General features: G+C 37.7%; 1 protein-coding gene across 1 annotated transcript in view; it reads left to right on the forward strand.

Annotated features, from left to right (window-relative positions):
• The window catches only part of LOC121857072 (probable protein phosphatase CG10417), a 38,686-nt gene extending 19,325 nt beyond the window's left edge, over positions 1 to 19,361 (forward strand). Inside the window, exons 5-8 of the mRNA XM_042352923.1 lie at positions 12,912 to 13,047; positions 14,249 to 14,483; positions 15,493 to 15,707; positions 17,268 to 19,361. Coding sequence (XP_042208857.1) covers positions 12,912 to 13,047; positions 14,249 to 14,483; positions 15,493 to 15,707; positions 17,268 to 17,453 — 772 coding nt within the window. The 3' untranslated portion in view covers positions 17,454 to 19,361. The remainder of the gene's footprint in view (positions 1 to 12,911; positions 13,048 to 14,248; positions 14,484 to 15,492; positions 15,708 to 17,267) is intronic.
• Positions 19,362 to 24,219: the final 4,858 nt, after the last annotated feature.

The raw sequence follows: 24,219 nt of genomic DNA on the forward strand, positions 1-24,219 counted from the left end.
AACTCTACTCATAGGTCATGAAGATGGCTTTTTTCCGTTTTTATGGTTGTGTACAGTAGTTTTCACTTTATTGCAATTATTTGATAGAACTATATTTCTTAAGAAAAAGGCTAAGAGAATAAAATAAAGAATTTACATTAGTTTTTGGCCTTAGCCATAAAATACTGTGATATGATTCTTGACTTGGTACCTGTACTGTACATATCAAAAGTGTTTAATTAATATTTATAAAATGTAATATTCAAGATGTGCTCTTAAATAGTCAAGGAGCAGGACAGTTTGACAAGACTATCGTGGATGATAATTTACAATAATGCTGCGTACAATACTGCATTAATTTTGTAAGTAAAAGGCAAGATAAGTGGATGTAAGATGGTAATATCAACACAGTCCTCTTGATTATTTTGTCAAGATATCAAGTCAGTATTATAAGGTTCATTAATGTACATTTTCTGCATCAACATCTGTCATTTCAACTTCTTTGGCCAGGGCAGCAATGTTATTGTTAATCTCGGTAATTACCTCCTGGCTGAATCCTTCAAAATCATAGACAAGTTCAAGCCAAACATTTTTCAAACAACTGATTGTCAAATATTCTCCAGCCCCTTTAATGTTGTCTGTGGCTGACTTAATGTTGTGAGACTCCCAAAATGAACTTACCAATTCTCTATCCTTCCCATCAAAAGCTTCAAAAAGTTGATTAAAGATTCAATTACTGTAGTTATGTTCCTTAAACATAGTAATCAACCAGTGTTCATGGGCTGAAGGAGGAGGGTTGTAGTGTTTGGGGGGAGGTTCATTAAGGTCTGTGGGTGATCCAGGGCATTATGCACAAGTAATAAAACTTTTGGTTCAAGACCTTTAAAATCATAGCAAGATAAAATGCTTGGACAAAAACGATTTATGAGATATTCCCTGAGGACTTCCTCATTAAATGTGACTTAGAGTCCCTTCATTGCTCGTGGTATTGGTCTAATCAGTTTTTCGCTGTTTTGAATCCAGGCATTAACTTTTCCTCTCTGGTAATGAAGGTATTTATTGGCATTTTGTTATGTGAGTTAGTCTTTCAGAATTGTTCTAACTGTCAACCGGTTGATATTGTTTACTTTTTGTTTCAACTTCAGGGTCCTACACTATTTCTTGGCAACATCGCTAGGTTCACTCTTACGTGTATCAGTCTCTGGGTTTTCATCAATATACAGTACTGTATAAATCTTGGAATGGCCTAAATTTCTAACAGACATTATCTAGCACTGGCCTTATTTTCTGCAGTTTATCATCACCTGAAGGTTGGGTATTATTATCGGTGAAAAGTAGCAGGCATAACAGTTGCAAAAATCGATCTCAATTTAAGTTTTTGAATGAACCTCATTTCATCAGTGGTCCAATAATAATTTATTCTGTGTTTCTTATTATGAGATGTTAGAATGACTATTATACCCAGCAATTTATACCAATACAGTACATTTCATCCACTTTATTGGTATCCTGGAATTCCAACGCTTTAGGAGAAGTTTCTTCGGGTGTTGCCTACAAATAAGGTTAATATCGATTTGTTTTCTTCACAATCAAGTCCAACAATTTAATTTCAAAAGATTCTTAAATCTTTACCTTTCATTCTTCTGTGCCCAGCAGTCCGATGGTCAGTCAGTCAATTAACTCTTTACCATACTGTGGACGTGTCAATATTTTTCCATCCATTTCCGTGCATCAGACACCAAAACGGGTCTTCTTTTTGTGTGTGTGTGTGTGTGTGAAAATGACATTCAAAAGGCAGGGTTGAATCTTGGAAGTATACCATAGTCACCCCCAGAAAGTTCACCAATATTGAAAATGGTATGTTCCTTATTCTTAAACCAGTACTTGTTATGCTTGTCACCTCTGAGCAGAAGCCGTGCCAGTCGATACTCTTAGTAGAAATGTTGAGATATTTGATGATGTTATGGTGGTCCCACTTCGTTTGCAGCCAATGGTTAACAAATAAAAGCAGTTTCCAAGGCTCATAAGTGAGAACCTTCAAGAAAAGTTCCTCGGTTGTCCAAAACAATAAAGAAGCACCTCTTTCTTTTCTTGGTTTTTGTTTTGATTTGAGAACGTCCACAGTACCACTGATGCTTATTTTCCCTTAACGTGCAAGGTTCTTGACAATGTGAACACTGAGCTTCGGTGGGTAGGGCACCAAGTGATCTTAAGAACTGTACAGCTTCATCATGAACTCCATAGTACTTCCTGTGGAACTTTGCATAGGCTTGCCATCTTGGAACTACAGGTATCCCCCATGTTACGGAAACTCAGGTTGTGGAAATTCACCCATGCAGAATTTGTAATTATGACTACTAAGTTTGGGATACTGCCCATAAATTTGACCTTATGGAAATATTGTTAGTTTTTAACACAAAAATTGGTATATATTTTATTTAAAAATAAATCATAGGCATATTTTATTTGATGTGGACTTCTTGATGTTTGCTACCACCAAACGTGGGTATATAGCACACCCATTCTGCTGGACTGTTTGTTTATATCTCCCAGCATGTACACTTGGTCTCTCGACCCCAGCTCTTTGATTTAACACTTACAGTATACATATCTTATTCAAGACTGTCCAGTGTATTACCCTTATTCAAGATTAGTGGAAAGAGGCCACCAAGTGCAATTGAATCCAGTGGTGCTAAAAGAGCCTGTAAAGGAATTGCGTTTGATTAAAACGATGTTTTATGGAGTTTGACGTGGAAGAAAAACTTAGCCAGATTGCAAAAACATTAGGGCTTGCTACGTCTCCCAATAACTCCCACTGCACCACCTCACCTCACGCAGCACTCAACATTGTTTGTGGCGAGTTAAATTCAAGTGTTTTGTATATTTATCATCACATAAAAAAAAATTATGTATGTGTTTAAAAGTTTGTACAGTATTTTCATTCATAAGTGTGCTTGTATTACAGGTACTTCTTTTTGCCGAAATTTTTTTAAAGAGTGCATCTCCAATTGTGTACTGCTAAGTCAATAGGAAGATGGGGTTCACGTTATGGTCAACTTTCCAAGGACACAGCCCTTCTGTAACCCGGGGGATTATTGTACAGTACAGGTAATTCAAATTCACCCAAAGGTCACACCCACGCACTATGCCGAACTGTGGTTGGTTCAAACAAAAACAAAACCACCAATAGAATCATTTTAACCTTGTGCACGAGATAAGTTTTAAGTTTTCCAGTTCCAAGATCACATCTGTGAGGACCTGGGGCAGGCAAGACCACATGGTGATTTTTTTTCTTTCTTTATCAATTTCCCCAAAACTTTTTTATTGGCATAAACCATAGTATCTTTGGCTTCGTAACCGATTGCTCTGCAACATATTAAAGAAAATAATAATAAAAATTTATAGCTATTTTTTGGCACTTATAATAAACATGGGAGAAATAAAACCTGTACACACCAATATGTTCACAACCTCCTAGCTCAAAATTGTCTGAGCCAACTTTTTAAGTACAGTAGGGTCGGATTATATCGCGAGATAGGGCCCAAGATGTTCGCCATATACTAAATGGCGATATATAATTACAGGGCTCTCTCGGTGTTTGGGGGGATACACTGAACAAGCCTACACTGGCAATGTACTAAACCATTGTGGCTTTATGCTCTTGCTGGCATCCACTCATTACCCACACACCAACCTGACAACAGTTGAAAATATCTTATCCCCATGGCTCCCCCAGCAAAAAGTATGAAATATGACGCAAGTTTCAAGCTGAAAGTTGTTGCGTTTGCAAATTCTTCAAACAACCGTGCCGCAGCGGATGACAGATTAAGTCTAAGCCATGCTGCTGTGCTGCCGACAGTGTAACTGACCCATAGTTTTGCAGCTGGCCGCTTGGTGTTGGTGGCGCCACTGGCAGTTTGTTTACAACAGCTGATGCAAATGGCGGATCGTAAGCCAGGTGTACCATAATGTTCTACTATCATACCGTTTATAGATTGTACTATCAAGGTGCTTTACTGGTATGCTGTGTAAACAATTATTATTTTATTGGAGATGCTGATTTTGGCTTGGTGTTTACCAGAGTTCTTATGAAGATAACTTACTGAAGATTTTTAGTGGTTGCTTGCTGTCCTATGTAGATCCTGTTGCCCACTTCCCTTTTTGTATGAACTATATATATATATATATATATATATATATATATACACATATATATATATATCAAATATTGAAAGGTATTACAGTAAGTGTCTTGATGAAAGTGGCGTGGCCTTATTACACACTATCACCTTTGTTTGGGCCTTGGGGGGTCGACTTATATGGCAAGTATAGAACTAAACCTGAATTTTGAACTAAAAATCTTGAGGTCGACTTATAGGCCTCAATTTATGGTAGGTATAGCCTACACCCTGTACTATGGTGTTGTAAAGTGCAACTGGTGAGGGATTACTCATAATGGATTTATCTGTGTGTGTGTGTGTGGTTTTTTTTTTTTTTTGTTTGTTTGTTAATATAAGATGAAAAATCACCATGTATCCCCAAAATTCCTGGCCATTAATGCATTACCCCTTTAACACAGTCTTTTATGGGAAAATTAAATGTTGCACATTGTAAGGGTTTACAGGAACAGAACCTTTGTGATAAATGAGGGAGAGGATCAACCAGACCTCTCCCTGCATAAAGTGACTAGATGCAGAGATTACAGTACGTATTTCTCATTCACAGCATATAGCAATTTTCTTCCATGGTGTTCAAAATAATTTCCCTCCTCTATCAAGCAACAGCTGATTGTGGAGTGGGAACAGTAAACACTCGAGGTAAATAAACAGTTGACCCTGACATGGCCAATCACCAGTTATCAAGAAAGACATATCCTGTACATTTGAATTTGTGGTGTTCAGACTTGAAACACACACACAACACCTATCATGGTCTCCTCTTGCTTGGCAGCTTACCGAGGCATCAGAAATATTGTAATATGTCCTTTATGATTGTAAAATATTAATGTACTTGTATGATGAATTACATAATTTTTCTCTCCAAATTTATGAGCTTCGGCTTATGGGATGCGTTGGGAGTAGCAAGAGCGAGCTCACGAGAACAATGTTTTGAGAACAATGCATTTGATATTTTTTCTTCCTATTTTGGTCCATAAGTCATGCAAATTTTTATCGAATTTCATTTTTGTTTTGTTTTGTAAGTTTGGGATAATACATCATGCATATGTCTGAAAAATGTATAATATTCCATAACATGCCTGATTGCTAATGGTAAAAACTACCTGTGCAGTAGTAATACAAAATAATACAATATTTTATGAGATGAATTTGCAATTTGCTGAATTTTAAACAAGATGACATCAAAAGCACAGTCAGAATAGGTAATAATGAAAACTGTCACACTCATCTTAACCAGTCAGGACCCTCTATTTGCCTAAAGAGTGGGGGAGGCGGAGATTATTAATCCAGCAGGTCGTCGTCCGGTGAAGTCTCATCGTCGATGACTGCTGCAGCATCCTGTGCCTCCTGTTCAGTCACCAGGTCCACATAGAACTGCTTGTATTCAGTTGGTATATACGACATTAGATCCTTAATGTCTTTCAAGTTAATTTGACGGTGGAAAAGGGCAAGAATCCAGTGTTCCTGGGTTGCACATGAAAGAGCACGGTTTGAGCTACCAGGAACCACAGAAAACAGATTTTCCCACATTCGGTCTGCTCGCCTTTGCTACTCACAATGCCTCATATAATACTGTACTGTAACAATGAATTTCCCCAATCCCCAGTACAGTGGTCCCTCGGTTAACGAACACAATTCGTTCCACAGAGTTGTTCGTTAACCAAATCCATTGTTTCAATGGGATATTGGGTAATTGGTTCCAGCTCACAGAAAAGTACATACAAAGTTAAAAAGAAATATGTAGTAAAGTACACTTACTTTGAGGTGTGTATGTAGAAGGTTCCTGGTTGATGATGATGGGAATTAGAAGTGGGGGTGGAGGAGAAGGGAGAAGAGAAGGAAGTGGGGGTGGAGGAGAAATCACCTTTTAGGGGACCCATGCTTGATGCAGTAATTTCACCAATAAAATTTTAAGTTCACTAGGTGTAATTCAAGATTATTTTATTTAAATCAACACTGCACTGCGCTATATATTATCAATATGTTAACTAAATTTCAGAATGACCAATAATTTTAATGTAAAAATGCAAAAATATTCAAGACGTCAACAAACTTGATGTTCACTCCACTGTAAACAAAGCCAAACTGACGCCTGGTAGGTGAGTCAAGCGGCTCATGGGTGCACAAAAACTAGTTCCCTTTACTGCATATATTATCAATATGTTAACTAAATTTTAAAATGACTAATAATTTTAATATAAAAAATGCAAAAATATTAAAGAGCACAACTTTCTTGATATTTACTCCACTGGAAATGAATGTAAATATAGAACAGATTACTGAATTGGCAGACAAGCCCATCAGCCGATACTCACAACAAAACGTGTTTGTCGTGAGGATTTCGTTAATCGAAGTTTTGTTCGTTACCGAATTGATGATCCTTATGGGAGGTAATTCGTAAACCGAAATTTTGTTAATCGAACCTTTCGTTAACCGAGGGACCACTGTACATTGATATGTTTATAAGACCACAACTTAGAGCCTTGCAAAATGTGAAGGATTTAGAATAATCTTGTACACCGTCTGCACTTTCTCTTGCAGTCATTGTTGTTTAACAATTAAGGAAGAAGACCAAATAGGGGAAGCATGGATGAGTTTAGGAGGTATGAAGATTGTGTAAACATTCTTGATCTCAGATGCAGGAAGTCCAAGAGTCTTGGGATGATAAAGGATGTGTGTAATAATAATAATTAAAGGTTTATTGAAAGAGCATGGCAGCCGGAAGGTTGAAAATATACAGTTACATAATTGGGGAATGGGTCTCTTGATTGACGAATAATATACAAGTAACATATGTGATAGAAATATGATATACAATGACTAGGTGGGGAGAAGGTCATACTACAGGGCATTTCAACATAGTGACAGTGTTTTAGCTGTGGTATGATATTAAACTATCTCACTTGTTAACACTTGCCTGAATGAGTGTAGATTAGTCAGTGGTACCCTTGATGCAGGTGAGTGAGATTTCAGGTAATCTCACAGCATGTCACCTTTGTTACAGTTGATAGGTGAAATTGTCACAGCTGTCCTGGGCTGTACTTGTAATTATCTTAGCTTGCAAGTCAAACAAGACACACAGGTACTATTCTCTTCACTCGTTGTTCCTTGGTTTAAAGTAAACACACGTGGTGATTTTCTAGTTATATTGGGTAGTCATGTCTGTACAATTATTTGGTATTGACAGACTAATGAGCATTAGCTATTAGCTTGTAATTAGCTAATATAATTAGAGAGAGGTACAGCCTGGAGAGCTGGTCTCACGACACGACTTTAGGGTATCATGTTGGGCTGTGAACTGGTGAGAACTGGGCTGTACGGTACTCTCCTGAGCCTGGTGGTTGGAGAATAACCCACCCTTCAACATGGACATTATCTAAACAGCCTACCACTCACTGAGGGTTGAGTCTGTAGTTTTATGGGCTGTACACCCGAGAAGGTGTGACAGAACAAATGCTTATGTAGCTGTATGCTCAATAGTTTGGGTGATAGAATGTATATAATGAATACAATGGTTGGGACTGGGTTGTTCTTATAGCGATCTTGGGTGGTAGTAGGAGCCTGTTTGTGTGCATGCATGTGTGTGTGTGCATGCATGCTTGCTTGCTTGCATATCTGACAATAGACGAGTTGTCGGTCTGAATTTTTTCGTATAATGGCAGGTCAATGGGTAAAGAAAATGCTTATATTCACTGTGGTAATGATATTCTTCAATAAATTGGGCCAAAAGGTGTAAAATATAAGGGTTAAAGTGACTAAAAAGTCACAAGGTAGCAAAAAGCTGTGATTGGTTGTGACGTCATCGGTTGTTGCGAGCCGCAGAGCAGGAGCCTGGAGGCAGCCAGCTGTGGTGTATGTGTTGTTACCAGCAGAAATACAGGACTTGTGGCCATATACAATGTTGATATACACAGGCATACCTTATTTTTAGGTTAAAATAAATTACTGCTCAAGTATCATCGTGTGTATTTACTTGCTGGGTGCCAAGGTGATGCAAAAGACCGATACTGTAACTCCAACATGGAAATTTTCATTACTGTTCTTTATTTCTTGTAGGGAAAATGTAAGTTTTTGTCACTGATATATGTTGAGTTATATTATAAGTTATAAGGTTAGCTCAGCATACACCGGAAAGGGGGGGGGTGTAGTAAGTCAAAACTAGTGATTTACGTTAGAAATGAAGGTGTAAATCGTTCATATCACTTTGCAAACCATCAGAAAAAAAACAGTTTACACGTCTAAGTACAGGGATGCCCAAAACTTAAAATTTACCCAATGTAGTCTATCTCGAATCTAAGCATCCAAATACTTAGGGTAGTTAAAGTATAATTTTACCCATTAATTAATATAAATGATGATATATCCCAATGTATTCTCAAAACAAATTCAATACAATGTCATTACTTCTAAATTAATTCGTATCTTCATCTAGTACTGATATACCCAGTACTCTGTAAATGCACTGGAAAAAAAATTACCAGGTAAGAATACATGACAGCTGAGCTGGTGTGAATATGGGAGTTTTTTATGTCCATTAGCTGCTCTTCAAGGCACATTTCTTCACTTCACTTAACGTGGCATTTGGGGTCTGAAGAGGCCATCCTTAAGAGTGAGTTTGTTGGAGAACGTCGTCTGCGGGGAAATTGGTGACGTCATTGCAAATGGCAGCCCTGTTTCTTGAGAAATAAACTTATCTCGACTATTAAAGCAGGACTTTAAACTTTTATTACAATTATATATATCGTATCACTCTGCGAACGTGGCAGTGTGTATTTCTTGTGTTTGCTCTGAACAGACAACTCGTCCATTTGAAATTTTCACTTGAAAAGTGCAACATAATTTTGGTGACATACCTTTTGTTACACAGGGTCACTGACAATGTCTTTCAAGTTGCATCTTAACATTTAACTTATCTCGTACATTCACATCAACAATACAGCACTCAGATTCTCTTTCAACTGGTGTGATGTGATTGAAAGAGTTGATTATAATTTATCTGAAAGCTATTAAATGCGTTAAAATTCAGCTCATACCTTTTAAATGCACATCCTATGTCAGTACAGTAAACCCTTGCCATTCGTGAGGGTTCGGTTCCAAGAAATGGCATTAATTGACAAAACTGCGAATAGCAACTTATATAATACCTTAGTGCACTAACATATACCTATATTGTACTGTATATGAGAAACTTGAGTCACCATTACTTACATTAGTACAGTATGTGGAAGTTGGAGCTTGATGAAGTGGTGCACTGTACATAGGGAGACCTCTGGTTACTGAAGCATAGGTGGATCATCAGGATCACTGTTGGAAGAGGGTGATGCAGTGTTGGCTAGTGGTGAGGTGGCGGGTGGCTGGGAGAAGGAGAGTGGAGTGGCGGCGGCAGTAGCTGGTTATTTCTTTAAAAACATCGTGATTGGTAGTTGTTTCTTCTTTGCTCTGAGGTCTTTAAACTTTTTTTTTTTAGCAGGGGAATAGCCCACCCAGGCACAGGTCATCGACCCACAATGGGGCCTAGGGGGCAAAAAAAGAATATAAAGAAATTAAAAATAGAAAAGGAAAAGGTTATATTAATGTACAATTCGAAGATGCCGGAAAACCAGCTTTTTTAAATTTAGATTGTATGAGTATGGAAACAATGAAGAAGGCAGAGCATTCCACAGTTTGGTTGTGTGAGGAAAGAAAGATGCTATTCTAGTGTGACCGACATTTACAGAGAAACGGTGGGCACTGCGGGCAAGACATGTGTTATGAGCCCACAGCCTCGTTGGCGGTACGTAGGATGCCAAATCCACTGAACATTGCCTGTTAAAGTACCTGTAAAAGAGAGTAAAGCAACATTGTGGCAAAGGGAAGAAAGATTGTCAACTAAAGGAGGGGAGTTAATAAGGTGTAATGACTATGATTCCATCCTAATTAACAGTTGGACAGAAGAAGAGTCACCCCAGATATGAGAGCAGTACTCAAGTTAGGACGAATGAATCCCATAAATAACTGCTCAGGAGTGAAGTAGCTACAGCATCTGAATTGAATTGAAACAGTTTATTTAGCCAGAAAAACACAGATACAGAGTGGATAATAATAACTATTAACATGGCTGAGCCAGTTGAGAACCTGAGCTCACTTTTAGGCACCTGATCTATACAGTACTATACATTTATCTCGAGGAAGTATTATATGACATTTTAGTAACACCTGGAACAGTACAATAGCATGGTGGTAATAAGAACATCTCATAATGTTACCACGGTTATCACTTCAATATTTATTTTTGTTTTTTTTTATTAGTTTTGCTTTTTTTTAAATTATATTATAAGCATATACGTAAATTACAGTGGAATTGAAGAACATAAGTATAATGGGGGAGCAGTACAACCTGGGTTGTACAGTGTTAACGTTGAACAAGAGGACAGAGCTGTCAGGATTATGTCTAGTTGGCAAATATGTTTATTGCAATGGTAATTTCTTATCTACTTGCATGATAATTTCCGATATAACGGTTTTGATGGTACAATAAAAGCAGGTACTGTAAATATAGTAGGTACAGTATTACAAGAAATATTAATACTTAGACAATAGATATTTTTTAAGAGATGATTTAAAGGAAGGGAGCGTAGTCTGCTCGGATGAGTGGGGGCAAGTTGTTTCACACCTCCACACCGTGATATTTTATGGAGGTCTGGGACTGAGAGGAGTGCATGGGGGGGTGGTGGTCTTAGTAGCTCTGGGTGCCTCAAGTTGTATCTCTGATTATTCCAGAACTGGAATTAATTTTTGTCAAGCAAGTGATTGATAGATTTGTAAACAAAGAGGGCACAGCAGTAGGTGTTAATATCTTCGAATTTTAACATTTTCAATTTAGCAAATTTTTCGTTTGTGCGATCTTTTTTTTTTTCAAGGAGGTCATTGTCCGTACAACTCTCTTTTGTGCATCTGTACAGCATTCCCAGCTTTTGGGAGGCAGCTTTAGCAATGTTGAGGATGTGTGGCTTCTATGACATAGAGGAAGTGGTGAGACCTAGCATATCTATTTAAGAATTTGGCAGAATGATAGCATCCTGAAATGTGATTGGTTTCCTGGTAAGGAAACACTTCCTGGATGATTCCTCGGACCATCTTTTAAGGCTCTGTTCCATGGAAGGGTCGTGGTCAGCAGTGAAATTAGTTACCATCTTTACCTGTCAAAATAGTAAACCAAAATTGTCCAAGCCCAACCTTCTTGTTGTAATTACGTACAGTACTGTACTTAATTTCTTCTCCTTCATCTTCCTCGGCACTTTTTACCAACTTTTCCAAATCCTCTTCTGTCAGTTCCTCTCCATGCCCATTAATCAGCTTTTCTACATCTTTAGCAGCCATGTCCACAAACCCCTCACCACCCAACTGATGTGCAACACTCACTATATCATTCACATCCTTTACTATGGATGGAAATCCCTAGAAGTTATTCACACACTCAGGCCAACAAGCATTCACTGTCTCTTGTTTGAGTTCATTGAATGCTTCACTGATGTTGGAATGCAGTCCGCAATGCTGTACTTCCAACACTTGCTAACACCAGGGTCAGGGTCTGCATGACCAAAAGAGTGTTGGGTGTAATATGCCATGAAGGTGTGTATTACACCCCGGTCGAGAGGCTGAATAATAGCAGTGGTGTTAGGGGTAGGAACACCACCTCTACACCTGGATGGCTAAACCACAAACATTCTAGGTGCCTGGTGCATTGTTTATCTATAATAACACCTTAAATTCCATCTTCTTGGAAGCAAGGTATTTTTTCACTTCCGGGACAAAGCATTTATGGAACCAATCCAGGAATGCTTGCATAGTTACCCATGCTTTTTTTGGACTGGCAAAAGGTAAAACAAGCCAGGTTTGATCATGTGGCCAGCCGCATTGCCATAGAAGATGAGCGTCACTGTGCTTGGCTGCCTTGAACTCGGAGGCACGCCTCTCCTGCTTGCTTATGTACATTTTGCCAGACATTTTTTCCAATGTAGACTAGATTCATCAGCATTTAACACTTGCTCTGGTTTATCGCCTTTCTCTTCTATATTTTCTTTAACTTGGCTGGAAATGTATTGGCGGCCTCCCCAGTCAGCTTCACATTATGGAGAGAGAATCTTTTCTTAAAATTCTCGAATCGCCCTTTACTGGCACTAAAAGTTGGTTTAGTAGCTATGTTCTTGTCACAAACAATCTGCACCACTTTAACACTTGCAGGAGCACTCGCTTGACAGCGCCACCAATTGCTTGTTAATTTTTCTTGCTATACCGCACTGTGGATTTGTTCACACCAAACAACCGACCAACCGCAGCAGCACTCATCCCTTCCTTTAACTTGTATAATAATTCAACATTCTTTGTCAGGGTCATCACTGACTTTTGCCTATTATGTTTCACTCCACTAGCATTGCCAGCACTGACACTAGGCAGTCTTTTAGGGGCCATTTCACAAAGAAACATGAAAGTTTTGAGAATACAGCACGAGATACTGGGTCATGGGTACTGGGTGAGCTCGAACAGGAGGAGATGATATGCCACGGGCGCGTGGGGCGACTCGTTGAGCTGCGGGAAAAAGCTTGCAAGCTAGCCACCAGTTGCTTACCACGAATCGTTGAAATCGTGAATCGCAAGGGTCTACTGTATAAAACTATTCTTTCCATAAATGTGATAGATAAGGAATGTTTTGAATTATATTTTGTTGTTTTTTACTAGTAGTGCAGTACTTATTTGGATGATTTTTCTCTGCAGTGAAGAAGAAGAGGGTGAAGAAGATGCTGATGGTGAAGAAAGTGAAGATGAAGATGATGATGAGGAGGAGGAGGATGTTGAAACTGAAGATGACGAAGACCCTTACACTGAATTTGCCATGAATATGAAAGAGGAGGTACTGTAGCACACATTTAACCCATCACTGATACTGTACAAGAACTCAGTTTTTTCCCTTTGGTCAGTTGATGATTTTGAAAGGATATTAAACTTGAATGGAAGAAAGATAAGACATTTGTGCTCATATGAAGGATTAGTTAGAATGTGATGTATTTGATCGACTGAAAATGGTATGGTCACAGTTTATATATACAGAACAAGCGGTTCCCGACTTAAAATGCCTGCCGATACGAAAGAGGTTAAAATTTAAATTTAGAGCATTTTATTTACTTGATTATTTTTACTTTCATTTACTGTATTTTGTCATTCTATTTCTTCTTTTCTCTTAAATTAAGTGATTTTAGATGTATATAAGGACTTAGGCTATGATATAGTGGGATTTTAAACATTGTCCTGTTCATACAGTATGCATATAGCATGTGTTCCGACTTAAGAACGTCCTCAGGAATAGAACCCATTCATAACACGGGGGACCCCTTGTATTGGATATGTTTAATAATTTTTTTCTGTATAAGAGTTAGGGTGGCAAAATGCATATTAGGGCTTACAGGAAGTTTGTCTGAGTATAGTTTGAGTGGTGTAATTCTGTATTGAGATGGAAGATTGTGGAGATACGTTTTTTCTCCTCTCTATCTTCCTCCTCCTCCTTTCTTCCGCTTTAACCAGCTGTTTTGATGATTCTGAATCATTTCATCCTGAAGCAGAAAATCCTTACTCTAATGTGGTTGTAAAGATTTTTTTTTTTTTTTTAGTTTGCCGATAACAGGAATGCTGGACCCAAAACACAGCCCATTTTCTCATACGTTGTCAACATCCATAATTTTAAGGTTCCATGTCCACGACATTATCCAGCCTTCGGTTATATTATCAGAGTATTTTATTTGTTTTTTTATGTACTGTGTTAGAGTATAGGATCTATACCAGTGGAGGCATTTTGTATTTCAATTTCTTTTTTACTGCTGTGTTTTCACATGAGCAAACTGTGTGGTTGTACTGGTATGCATGAGGGAGTCTCACAGACTCACAATCATGGTTGACTGGAGATGATGCTTCAAATTGAACACCTTGGTGAGCATTCTACGCATGATAATCTTTTACTGTACAGGGTTTCATATTGGCAGTGAGCCTTTCATTTTAATAGACATATCAGGTGATGGGATTGCATTTTCAGTGTTGCTAATGTTTATATGATATTCCAGCCCGGTTTTGACAGTGGTTGTACAGCATGTGTGGCACTCATTCAAGAAAAAATGTTGTACGTAGCCAATGTTGGTGATTCCCGTTGTGTTGTGTCAAGAAATGGGAAAGCTGTCGAGATGAGCCTTGACCACAAGCCAGAAGATGATCCAGAGGCTGCCAGAATTATTAAAGCTGGAGGCAGAGTAACTGCTGATGGACGTGTAAATGGAGGACTTAATCTCTCAAGAGCAATTGGTAAGTGGATTATTTTATTTATTTTTCCCCCTTCTGGGCACATTAAACCCTTGACATATAGTTGGATGAAGAATTACCATGAAAAGGCAAATCATGACATATCAGTATGTGCATTTCAATGGGAGGTGTAGGATTTGGAACTGGAGCTTTCAAAATACAGCAAAACAAAATTCTCTGGTTACCACTAGTGTCTATATTTGTTCTTAATTACTTTGTTTAAAATGTTAATATATTTTATTATGATTTTATTTCATTAAATCATTATTGTTTGAATGTCATGAAATAGTGGTAGCCAGGGATGTGGGGCTATGAATGCTTTATTTTTTATTTATTTATTGTATTTATTTTTTATTATTTTTTGTTGTTTAAATAGTTGCTTATGTAATTTTGCTGTATGCATCAAATATTGGTGTACGTACAGTTGAAGTATAAGAACCTGTCCATTGATGGAATGATGAAGGTGTTGGACAGGTTTGAGTCTCGAGAGAGAGAGAGAGTTACTTGGGGCGAAAAACTACCACGACAAAATATACACTAGATAATTTGGACACTTTTGGTAATTTGACAAGGGTGGAGTCTGAAGTTATTGAATAAAAAATGTTTGAGGTTGAGTAATTTAGGGCTGTGAACTAAAGAAAAAGGTTCATGGAACTGTGAAACAATGTGGGTATCCTTTAATAGATTCCATCCAGATTTGTTATGCAGACGTTCAACAGGAAGATTATGGAGAGTTCCGTCATGAATATTTTCCATCGTCTGTGGAGAATTGTGGAACAAAAAACTTAACTGCTGTTTGGTCGAGGTTTTGGTAAAATTTTATATTCTGTTCACCTTTATGTAACTGGGAATGAATGTAACACTATTGATCTTTAATGGGTTGACTTTCCTTCTGAAGTTTGATGCACATCCTTCACCTCACTGTGCATGATAAATGGTAAGGTTGGTGAATATACTGTATAGATGGAATTAGAAGTTATTGACTTGTATTTTATTGAATCGTCCTTTCTAGGTGACCATGGCTACAAACAAAATAAAAATTTGAGCCCTGAGGAACAGATGATCAGCCCCTTACCTGATGTACGTTCCATGGCTCTGGAACCTGAAGATAATTTTATGATTGTTGCATGTGATGGAATCTGGAACTCCCTCTCCTCTCAGGAAGCTTGTGATTTTGTCTCAGAAAGACTTAACGATGGCACGAAGATTACAAAGATTTGTGAAGAAGTAAGTAACATGAGTACAGTTATATATATATATATATATATATATATATATTGTTTTACATGATATTTGTTTTATACCCTCGTTTATTCATTAATCAGGTGTCTAAGTGTAAAAGTAGCCAAATTGATCCATCGTGTATCACTCTTAAGGTAATAAATAACATTGTTAGGAAGGTATCTTCACATCAAATACTATACAGTACAGTATGTTATAGTGACCCTGTTGTAAGCTGGTTTGCTGAAAGCTCTCACATGAATCATTCTTAGTGAGTACCTTCTGTTACAGTTTATCCTTTAATTTTCATGTCAAATTGCATATTATATTTTTTCTATTATGAAGGTGCTATATTAATTATAATGAACCATACACCATAAGAGGCTGATCATACAAGAATATAATACCAAATCAATAAATAAAGCTGATGAATGTGGCAGCACCTAATCAGCCACCAGCCTGCTTACATACGCAGTGTCTTAGCTCTCGTTAGGCTTGCAGCAAATCTGATTAGACCACTGTACGGTATTCAGTGAGCAAGTGTTCTTTTCTTTCTTTTTTCTCCTTCTTTTTAACACATACAGTGCTCAACATTATTTTAACCCATGTCTTTAATAACACCTTTACGTGAACATGTGGTGTCTACACTTGATTCTACTTTTTATAAAATAGTCATTATTATCCATTGCCTTATATGCCTGGTTTCATATCTTGAAATTTAACATTTTCAAGCAGTTACTGGGTGTTCTTAACAGTTATGTGTGGATCTATTTGCGATATATCATTGTTAATCAAACATTAAATATGAGCTGGAGGGGTGGGGCTTCTTAGCCTATCACCATCAGCCAAAAAGAAAAAAACTATAGTTCAGTTTTGTTAGTGGTGAAACAGTCAGGATTTTGAGTTGGAAAGATAAATAAATCATATTCAAATTTAACATCCAGAAGTTATTAGCCTCTGTTATGTCAGAATACAGTATACAGGTGGAAGTTATTTTGTAAAAGAATTGTAAGTTTATAGTATGTATAATATAATTTAAAAAAAATCTTATCTCCATAAACATTGGAAAAGTACCACTTGAAAATTTAAAAGCTAAAAATACCATTAATGAATTAAATGCAGTAAATTAGGCTTGGTTTGGTGTTATGGTAAGCAGCTTTAGCTTATATAATATGTATTACAATGCTATAGATTGACATAGTACAGTTTACTCTGGTGAAGATGAATCATTGTGTGTACTGTATATAGTTGGCCTCCTTCCATTTGCCATATTGAATGGAACATCATGGGAGAATTTACAGAACAAGAATTTTAACCTTGAATGAAATTGGGAAATGAATTGCATTTTTTTTCTGTTCTAATGAGCAGTTAATTAGTGAAGCATGACATCTCATCAAAAATCAGTTTGCTAAAATTGTGTAACACATTTTCCTTCCCTAAGGAGAGTGAAGCTAGTTTATAGGACAGTACTACTTTTTTTAACTACAATGTATTTACATTTTTTCATGTAAGAGCTAATTTTCTACAGTGACTTAGAATGTAACAATATTTTTTTCCTTTCAACAGCTATTTGATCATTGCCTTGCGCCGGACACCCATGGGGATGGTACGGGCTGCGACAACATGACTTGTATCATCATAAGTTTCAAAGATAAAGAAGTGCAATCTTGTGGTAATAAGAGAACCTCAAAACAGGCAGATAATGATGATTCCACACAGGATGCAAAGAAAGTCAAAAGTGATGGTGAATAATGACCATTTTGGCATAGGAGATTTTTTATTTTCTATTTTATTTTGAGGGGTGGGAACTTAGGGGGTGGGAGGGTATGTATTCATGACATTTACCTGAGTGATCTTGTAAGACAAACCTCTTCAGACCAGGAATCTGCTGGTGTCTTATAATCCTTAAATGGCCTGAGAAGTAAATGTCATTTTGAACTCGAGTGTTTCACTGCTTTTGAATGATGTGAAATGTGGCTTAAAAACCTACTCTTAAATTATCAGTTTTAGGGTGTTTCAAAGTGAAACCTTAGGGTGAAGAAGGTTGAGAAGGACCCAAGGTATTTCTGTTAGTGCTGAAACATGCTTAGAGCTTGCTAATTAGTGAAACTTAAAACGACAAAAAAGGGATTACCAAAACTTAATGTGTACTGTAATTATATTCTTTCATTCATGTTTAGAATGTGAGGTGAAGGAACAAATATTTTGTACCCATTTGATTTTCATGGAATGTTGAAAGGTGCTATGGAAGTTGTTGTATTGGTCAGGCAAATAATTTTTTTTCCCTTTTCCTCTTAAAAAATAGTTATTGAATTTGATACAAAGAAAACATTTAAAAATAAAAAATGTTGTGGATTGTGATTTCTACACAACAGTAATAACAGATCATCATATCATGTACTATTATGTACAAATTATGATGCAGCTTTCATTTTCACATTAATGAAATCTGTTGACATTATTTATGGAATACATGTTCATAAAGCTGAGTTTGTTTTGCTATTTGTAGATTTAAATCCAAGGTAGTACTTTTAAAGAATGCTCCATTACTTCTTGTATTTGATACCTATGTTGAAACTTCAGTACTAGCTTGAATTGCCTCGTGGTTATAAGTTATTGTAGTGTTACAGTGAGGATGTCTTCAGCACAAGTGTGTTTGTCTCACAGCATCTCTGTGTTAACAGTGAGAGATGAATCAGTGCACCTGCAGTCTTTATAACTGTGCCACTGGTTTGGCAAGATATGTAGTCCTATACAGACATTGAGTACAAGTGCATAAGGATAACACTATAAGCTCGTTAAACTTGTCACAGGTTTTGCCTAGTGCAAAACTTGTGTATTTATGGTGAGAACAATATAGTTTCATTCTAGCTATAATTTAACAACTGTAAACTTGACTATGCATTTAATGTGTACCAAGTGTGAAAGTAATTAATTCATGCCCTTTTGTTAAAACAACACTGCCCAGTGAAATGGTTAGAAAGTGAGTGCATATGTGAGATTTCCTGGAACCACATCTGCATCTGCTCCATCACAGGAACAAGTTAATGTGTGTGATGAGTAGGTATAGTGTTCTCACTCTGTTACAAAATGTTGTTGAAAACCTTAACAAAATTTCATTGTGTAAGATGGCTGTGGTTTATTGGTTTTAATTTTGCATATAATAATAACCTATTTGTTTTATCACTACTATGCTATTGAGAGTTCACAAGTTTAGTTTATTTGTTTTTAAAATCAAACTTGCCATCGTATCATGAATACAATAATAATTTTCATCCTAAGGTTCCACATTGAGGGTGTACCAAAAGGATAGATTGCTGCTACAATACGTGCTGCTGTTGGCTATAGTTAGTTCACACACAAGTACAAATTACCTAAGCATTACACATTGGAAATCTGTTTTATGTTGAAATTACAGTTTTCCAAAAGGTTTGTGCATGGACCAGGTATCATGCATATTTTTTTTCTACCAAGAATAAACAAACTGGGGAAATGATTTTAAAATAAAACTGTTCCTAAGTTTGTGATGCTCGTATTTCATTTCATTGTAAGAACTGAGTATCACAAAGTTCTTGCTTTTCCAGTTGAATATACAATGCGTAAGAAAAGAAATATAGGAGGTAGAACATTGCCTATTTGTAATAAATTCTTTCATTCACATCGTTTCTTTTTTTTACACAGTTACGTATTTAAGGATTTATCTACTTACAGTATACTTTTTTATATGTTAAAGAATTAGTTTTTCTGGAAATTAAATTTTTTAACTTATATTATGAAGGTTTATCATAAAATTTAGTGGCAAATGGGTAACCATATACTGTACAGTACAGTATAGTATATGATTTGATCATAGAAAAAAATATTTGTCCCTGATACCCAGTACTTTTTCCATTCCAGGTGTTCCACCATAGAACTGCACTTTATCTTCATTCAAAAACACAATTGTGGTCTCTACAACTTATGTGAATCTCATCTTGGGGCCTCTTTGATTCTTGGATATCCATCCCTGTCAAACACCCCCATGTGTGTGGACAGTTCACTTCACTACTTTCCTGTAAATGCTAAAATACCTCCAGGCTCACATCTTGTTCACTACCTATACTAGTTCTATATCAATAACCTCCTCTTTATTTCTTCCAGAAATATTTTAACCTACACAGCAGTTTATCCTACCACTTTAACCCTTAAAGTCTGGGCGATGTTCCTCTACGTCCACTATAGCAACCCCGGGTGACGTTGCTCTATGTTCTTAATTTTCGTGGCATAGTTTGAATGTCCAGGTGGGATGAAGTACGTTGTATTGGATATTTATTTACTTGGCAACTCAACTTTCATGTAATCTTCATCTCGAGTCTAGTGGCCCATTTACACACCAGCTATCATGGTGGATGCACATCCTTCGATGTCTTGTGACTCGCCTCGTCCTCCACACTCTCAACAGTAGTGCTATTCATCAAGATTTACTTGATTAGAATGGCATTGATAAAGTATTGGGTGACAAAGATAGTGAAGGGGCAGAAACAAACCCAGATGATGTGGAGGTTGAGGCAGCCAGTGAAGACATTGATACAGACACTCCCCTTTCCCTACCTCACCAGCCACCCCTGTCCTGTTGGGTGAATAATTTCCTCTAGAGGGAAATCTAGGATGAGGCACAGCCACAATTAAGACTGGAGCACAAATCACACAGTTTTCCTGCCAGTTCTGTTCCACCTGAAAAATTATCTCCTGGGAGGCCCAGAAAGACCTCCAAGGCCACTTGACATGTTTATGAGATGAGAAGTGATGAAGAATATGACTGAAGTCAGAACAAATGATTCATCGCACTACAGGCAGAGCTGTGCATATTTATATCAAGTTTTATCAGTTACATAAATGATTTGGGATATATACAGCTATACAAACTGTAGTTCATTACCTATTGTGCTATATGTTCAGTGTCCTTTGTTTCTGCTTGCTTTATGTTTGGTACAAAAAGAAATATGAAGACTTCATTTGAAAGCGAATTTCATTTTTGACTTCGACCTTTTTATGATAAATATTAAAAAATTTCTAACTTCCTCTCTGAAGTGGTAATGCCTTGAAATCATTTGCATTTTGATAGTCCAGTTATTTAACATTACTTTACAGAATAACAGATCTGGTTACTAAATGAGAACATAAAGTATTTAGTTTGAATAAATGGACAGCTACACGAACATTTTCTATGAACCAATTACGGTAGCTATTTTTATAAAAGGGCGTGGCTTACGGGCCAGGTTAGCATGGAAAGGGTATAGATTAAGGGACACCATGACATAATATTAATAGTTTACAAGGGTTTTTGTCTTGTAAAAATGTTAGTGACCGATATTGTTTACAGCCACTGTAAGGTTGAATGTTTTTCTTCTTTTACATCGTGTTGAAAGTATGTATGTACAGTCAAAAAAAATATATATATCGTGAGCCATGGGGTTGATGTGATTCGAAGCTTTCCAAGCAGTGATACTCTACCTGTTTCTGAACGGTAGGTAGTTCAGCATCTGCAACCTTTCGAATGATGTTAATCCTCCTAGGCTTCAGATAAATTACATGAATAAGAGTGGATGTTGTAAATGGACATTAATGCCCTGCCAGCCATCAATGGGATGTTAATCCAATGGAGTGAGGAATTATCGGGGAGATGTCGCAAGATGTGAAGGGTGTTATTTATTGCCCTTCACAATGAGGGTATACAAATGCTGAGATAGCACAGTGAACTGGGGTGAACGAACTCACAGCTTCATGATGGGTTAGGCACAATGAAACTACTGCTGACACTGAAACTTACAACCACAAATGTCTTACTATAGGTGGACAGGGGATTAATTTCCTGCAAGTCTCTTGATTTGAAACGTTAACCTTATTTCGGTGTTAAACCAATGCAATTTACATGTCAGTAACATGGCACATCCCATGTAGACCGATATATTGTATATTACTGAAGCTGTTCACTCAAATATCAAATACTGTACAACTTGCTTAGTCTCTCTCCTTATATCAGACATATTGTGAACAACATGCATAGGCGTATTGTGAAACTCGGTGTAAATGAAACTCCGCTAGTACTAGAAGGGACTAGTGAAATGTCTGTTTTGACATCTCGGTCTCAGTTACGTTGTTACAAAAAATGGATATTTCAATGTTATTGTAGTTTGTTTATAAATGCCTTGCTTCTACTCAGCACAATACATACATTAATATAGCTTAATGGATTTCATGTTATATTGAAGTATTTAGTACAGTATGCCATTAAAAGACGACTCCTCCAATCCTACCCCCCATCTCTAGCTGTTGTTAATGGCAGTAGGCACTGGGGATCGTATCAAAGCATTTTGTCGAGTGTTTCAAATTATAGCGACGGAAAATCTAATGATACTTTTTTGGGGGAATACATAAAACCTGTGGGAGCAATCATACCCAGTGTTGTGGGTACCAATTATGCACAGATTTGTTCAGTCCATTGTTTTTAACAATTGTTCCCTAGTGAAGTGGGGGGCCAGCCTTAAGTTTGTAAGAAGTTTATTAAAAAAGTTCTGGGTACCAATGGGTGTACAGTATTCCTACAGTGATGTTGGTCTTAACAGACACACAATACATCATTTATGATGAGGCTTAAAAAGTCTCAGTAATTCATACCTCAGGGTTGATTAGGCCTGTACAGTACATAAGATTCTCTTTCACACAATTATTGTATATGCTTACATCTGAATAGTAAATCCAAAAGAACCCTGCTGGGGGCCTCTAACATAGTGTATTGTGTTGGGTTGTTAGTGAGAGCAATTGGCAGTTTCCGGTTTTTCTTAATCTGGTCTTTGCTCTACGTGTGTGTCCATTTATTCTGCACTTAATCTTGGCAACAATGTTCTCAGATAACACTTAAAATACAACCCACACCACTATTCTTCTGGTACACAACTCACACCACTATTCCTCTGGTACACAACCCACACCATTATTCCTCTGGTACACAACCCACACCACTATTCCTCTGGTACACAACCCACACCACTATTCCTCTGGTACACAACCCACACCACTATTCCTCTGGTACACAACCCACACCACTATTCCTCTGGTACACAACCCACACCACTATTCCTCTGGTACACAACCCACACCACTATTCCTCTGGTACACAACCCACACCACTATTCCTCTGGTATTCCTCAGGTTTACACAACCCACACCACTATTCCTCAGGTTCACACAACCCACACAACCCACTATTCCTCTGATTTTAACCCACACCACCCCTATTCCTCTGGTACACAACCCACACCACTATTCCTCACACAACCCACACCACTATTCCTCTGTACACAACCCACCACTATTCCTCAGGTTCACAACCACACCACTATTCTTCTGGTACAACCACACCCACCTCACTATTCTGGTACACAACCCACACACCACTATTCCTCAGTTCCTCAGGTTCTAGCCACACACCACTAGTCTTCACTCCTAGTACACAACCCACACCACTATTCCTCTGGTACACAACCACTATTCACACAGCCACCACTATTCCCTGGTACACAACCCACACCACTATTCCTCTGGTACACAACCCACACCACTATTCTCTGGTACACAACCCACACACCACTATTCTCTCTGGTACACAACCCACACCACATTCTCCACAATTGCACAACCCACACCACTATTCCTCTGGTGCACAACAACCCACACCACTATTCCTCAGGTTCACAACCCACACTATTCTTCTGGTACTATTCCTCTATTCCTCTAGTGCACACCACTATTCTTCTGCCACACCACTATTCCTCAGGTTCAGGTTCACAACCCACACCACTATTCCTCCCACACCACTATTCCTCCTGAGGTTCACACAACCCACCACTATTCTTCACCACCACCACTATTCCTCTGGTACACAACCCACACCACTATTCCCCTGGTATACAACCCACACCACTATTCCTCTAGTACACAACTCACCACTATTCGTCTGGTACACAACCCACACCACTATTCCTCTGGTACACAACCCACACCACTATTCCTCTGGTACACAACCCACACCACTATTCCTCTGGTACACAACCCACACCACTATTCCTCTGGTACACAACCCACACCACTATTCCCCTGGTATACAACCCACACCACTATTCCTCTAGTACACAACTCACCACTATTCGTCTGGTACACATTCCATCACTCCCTGGTGTGAGTGACGAGTCTACTGGGTTTTATATAAACATGTATTTTTTTTTTAAGTTGAGCAAAATCCCGGACATATTTTTATATTAATAAAATTTCCGGTCGGAAAGAGGTTTAGGTTAATAATGTTCCGGAAAAATCGAACGCATGGTAACCTGTTACCCTGGCGGTGAACGGTAATAAAGTCACAGGAAAAAAGTCACATTTAAGGTAATAAAACTAAAAATATTTTAAAACAGTTATTAACTGACAATACATGACTTTTACATATTGACAACACGATTTATATATGTTGCACGTAGGTTAA

Source organism: Homarus americanus, unplaced genomic scaffold, assembly GCF_018991925.1.
Source record: "Homarus americanus isolate GMGI-L3 unplaced genomic scaffold, GMGI_Hamer_2.0 scaffold20465, whole genome shotgun sequence".
Classification (NCBI taxonomy): domain Eukaryota; kingdom Metazoa; phylum Arthropoda; class Malacostraca; order Decapoda; family Nephropidae; genus Homarus; species Homarus americanus.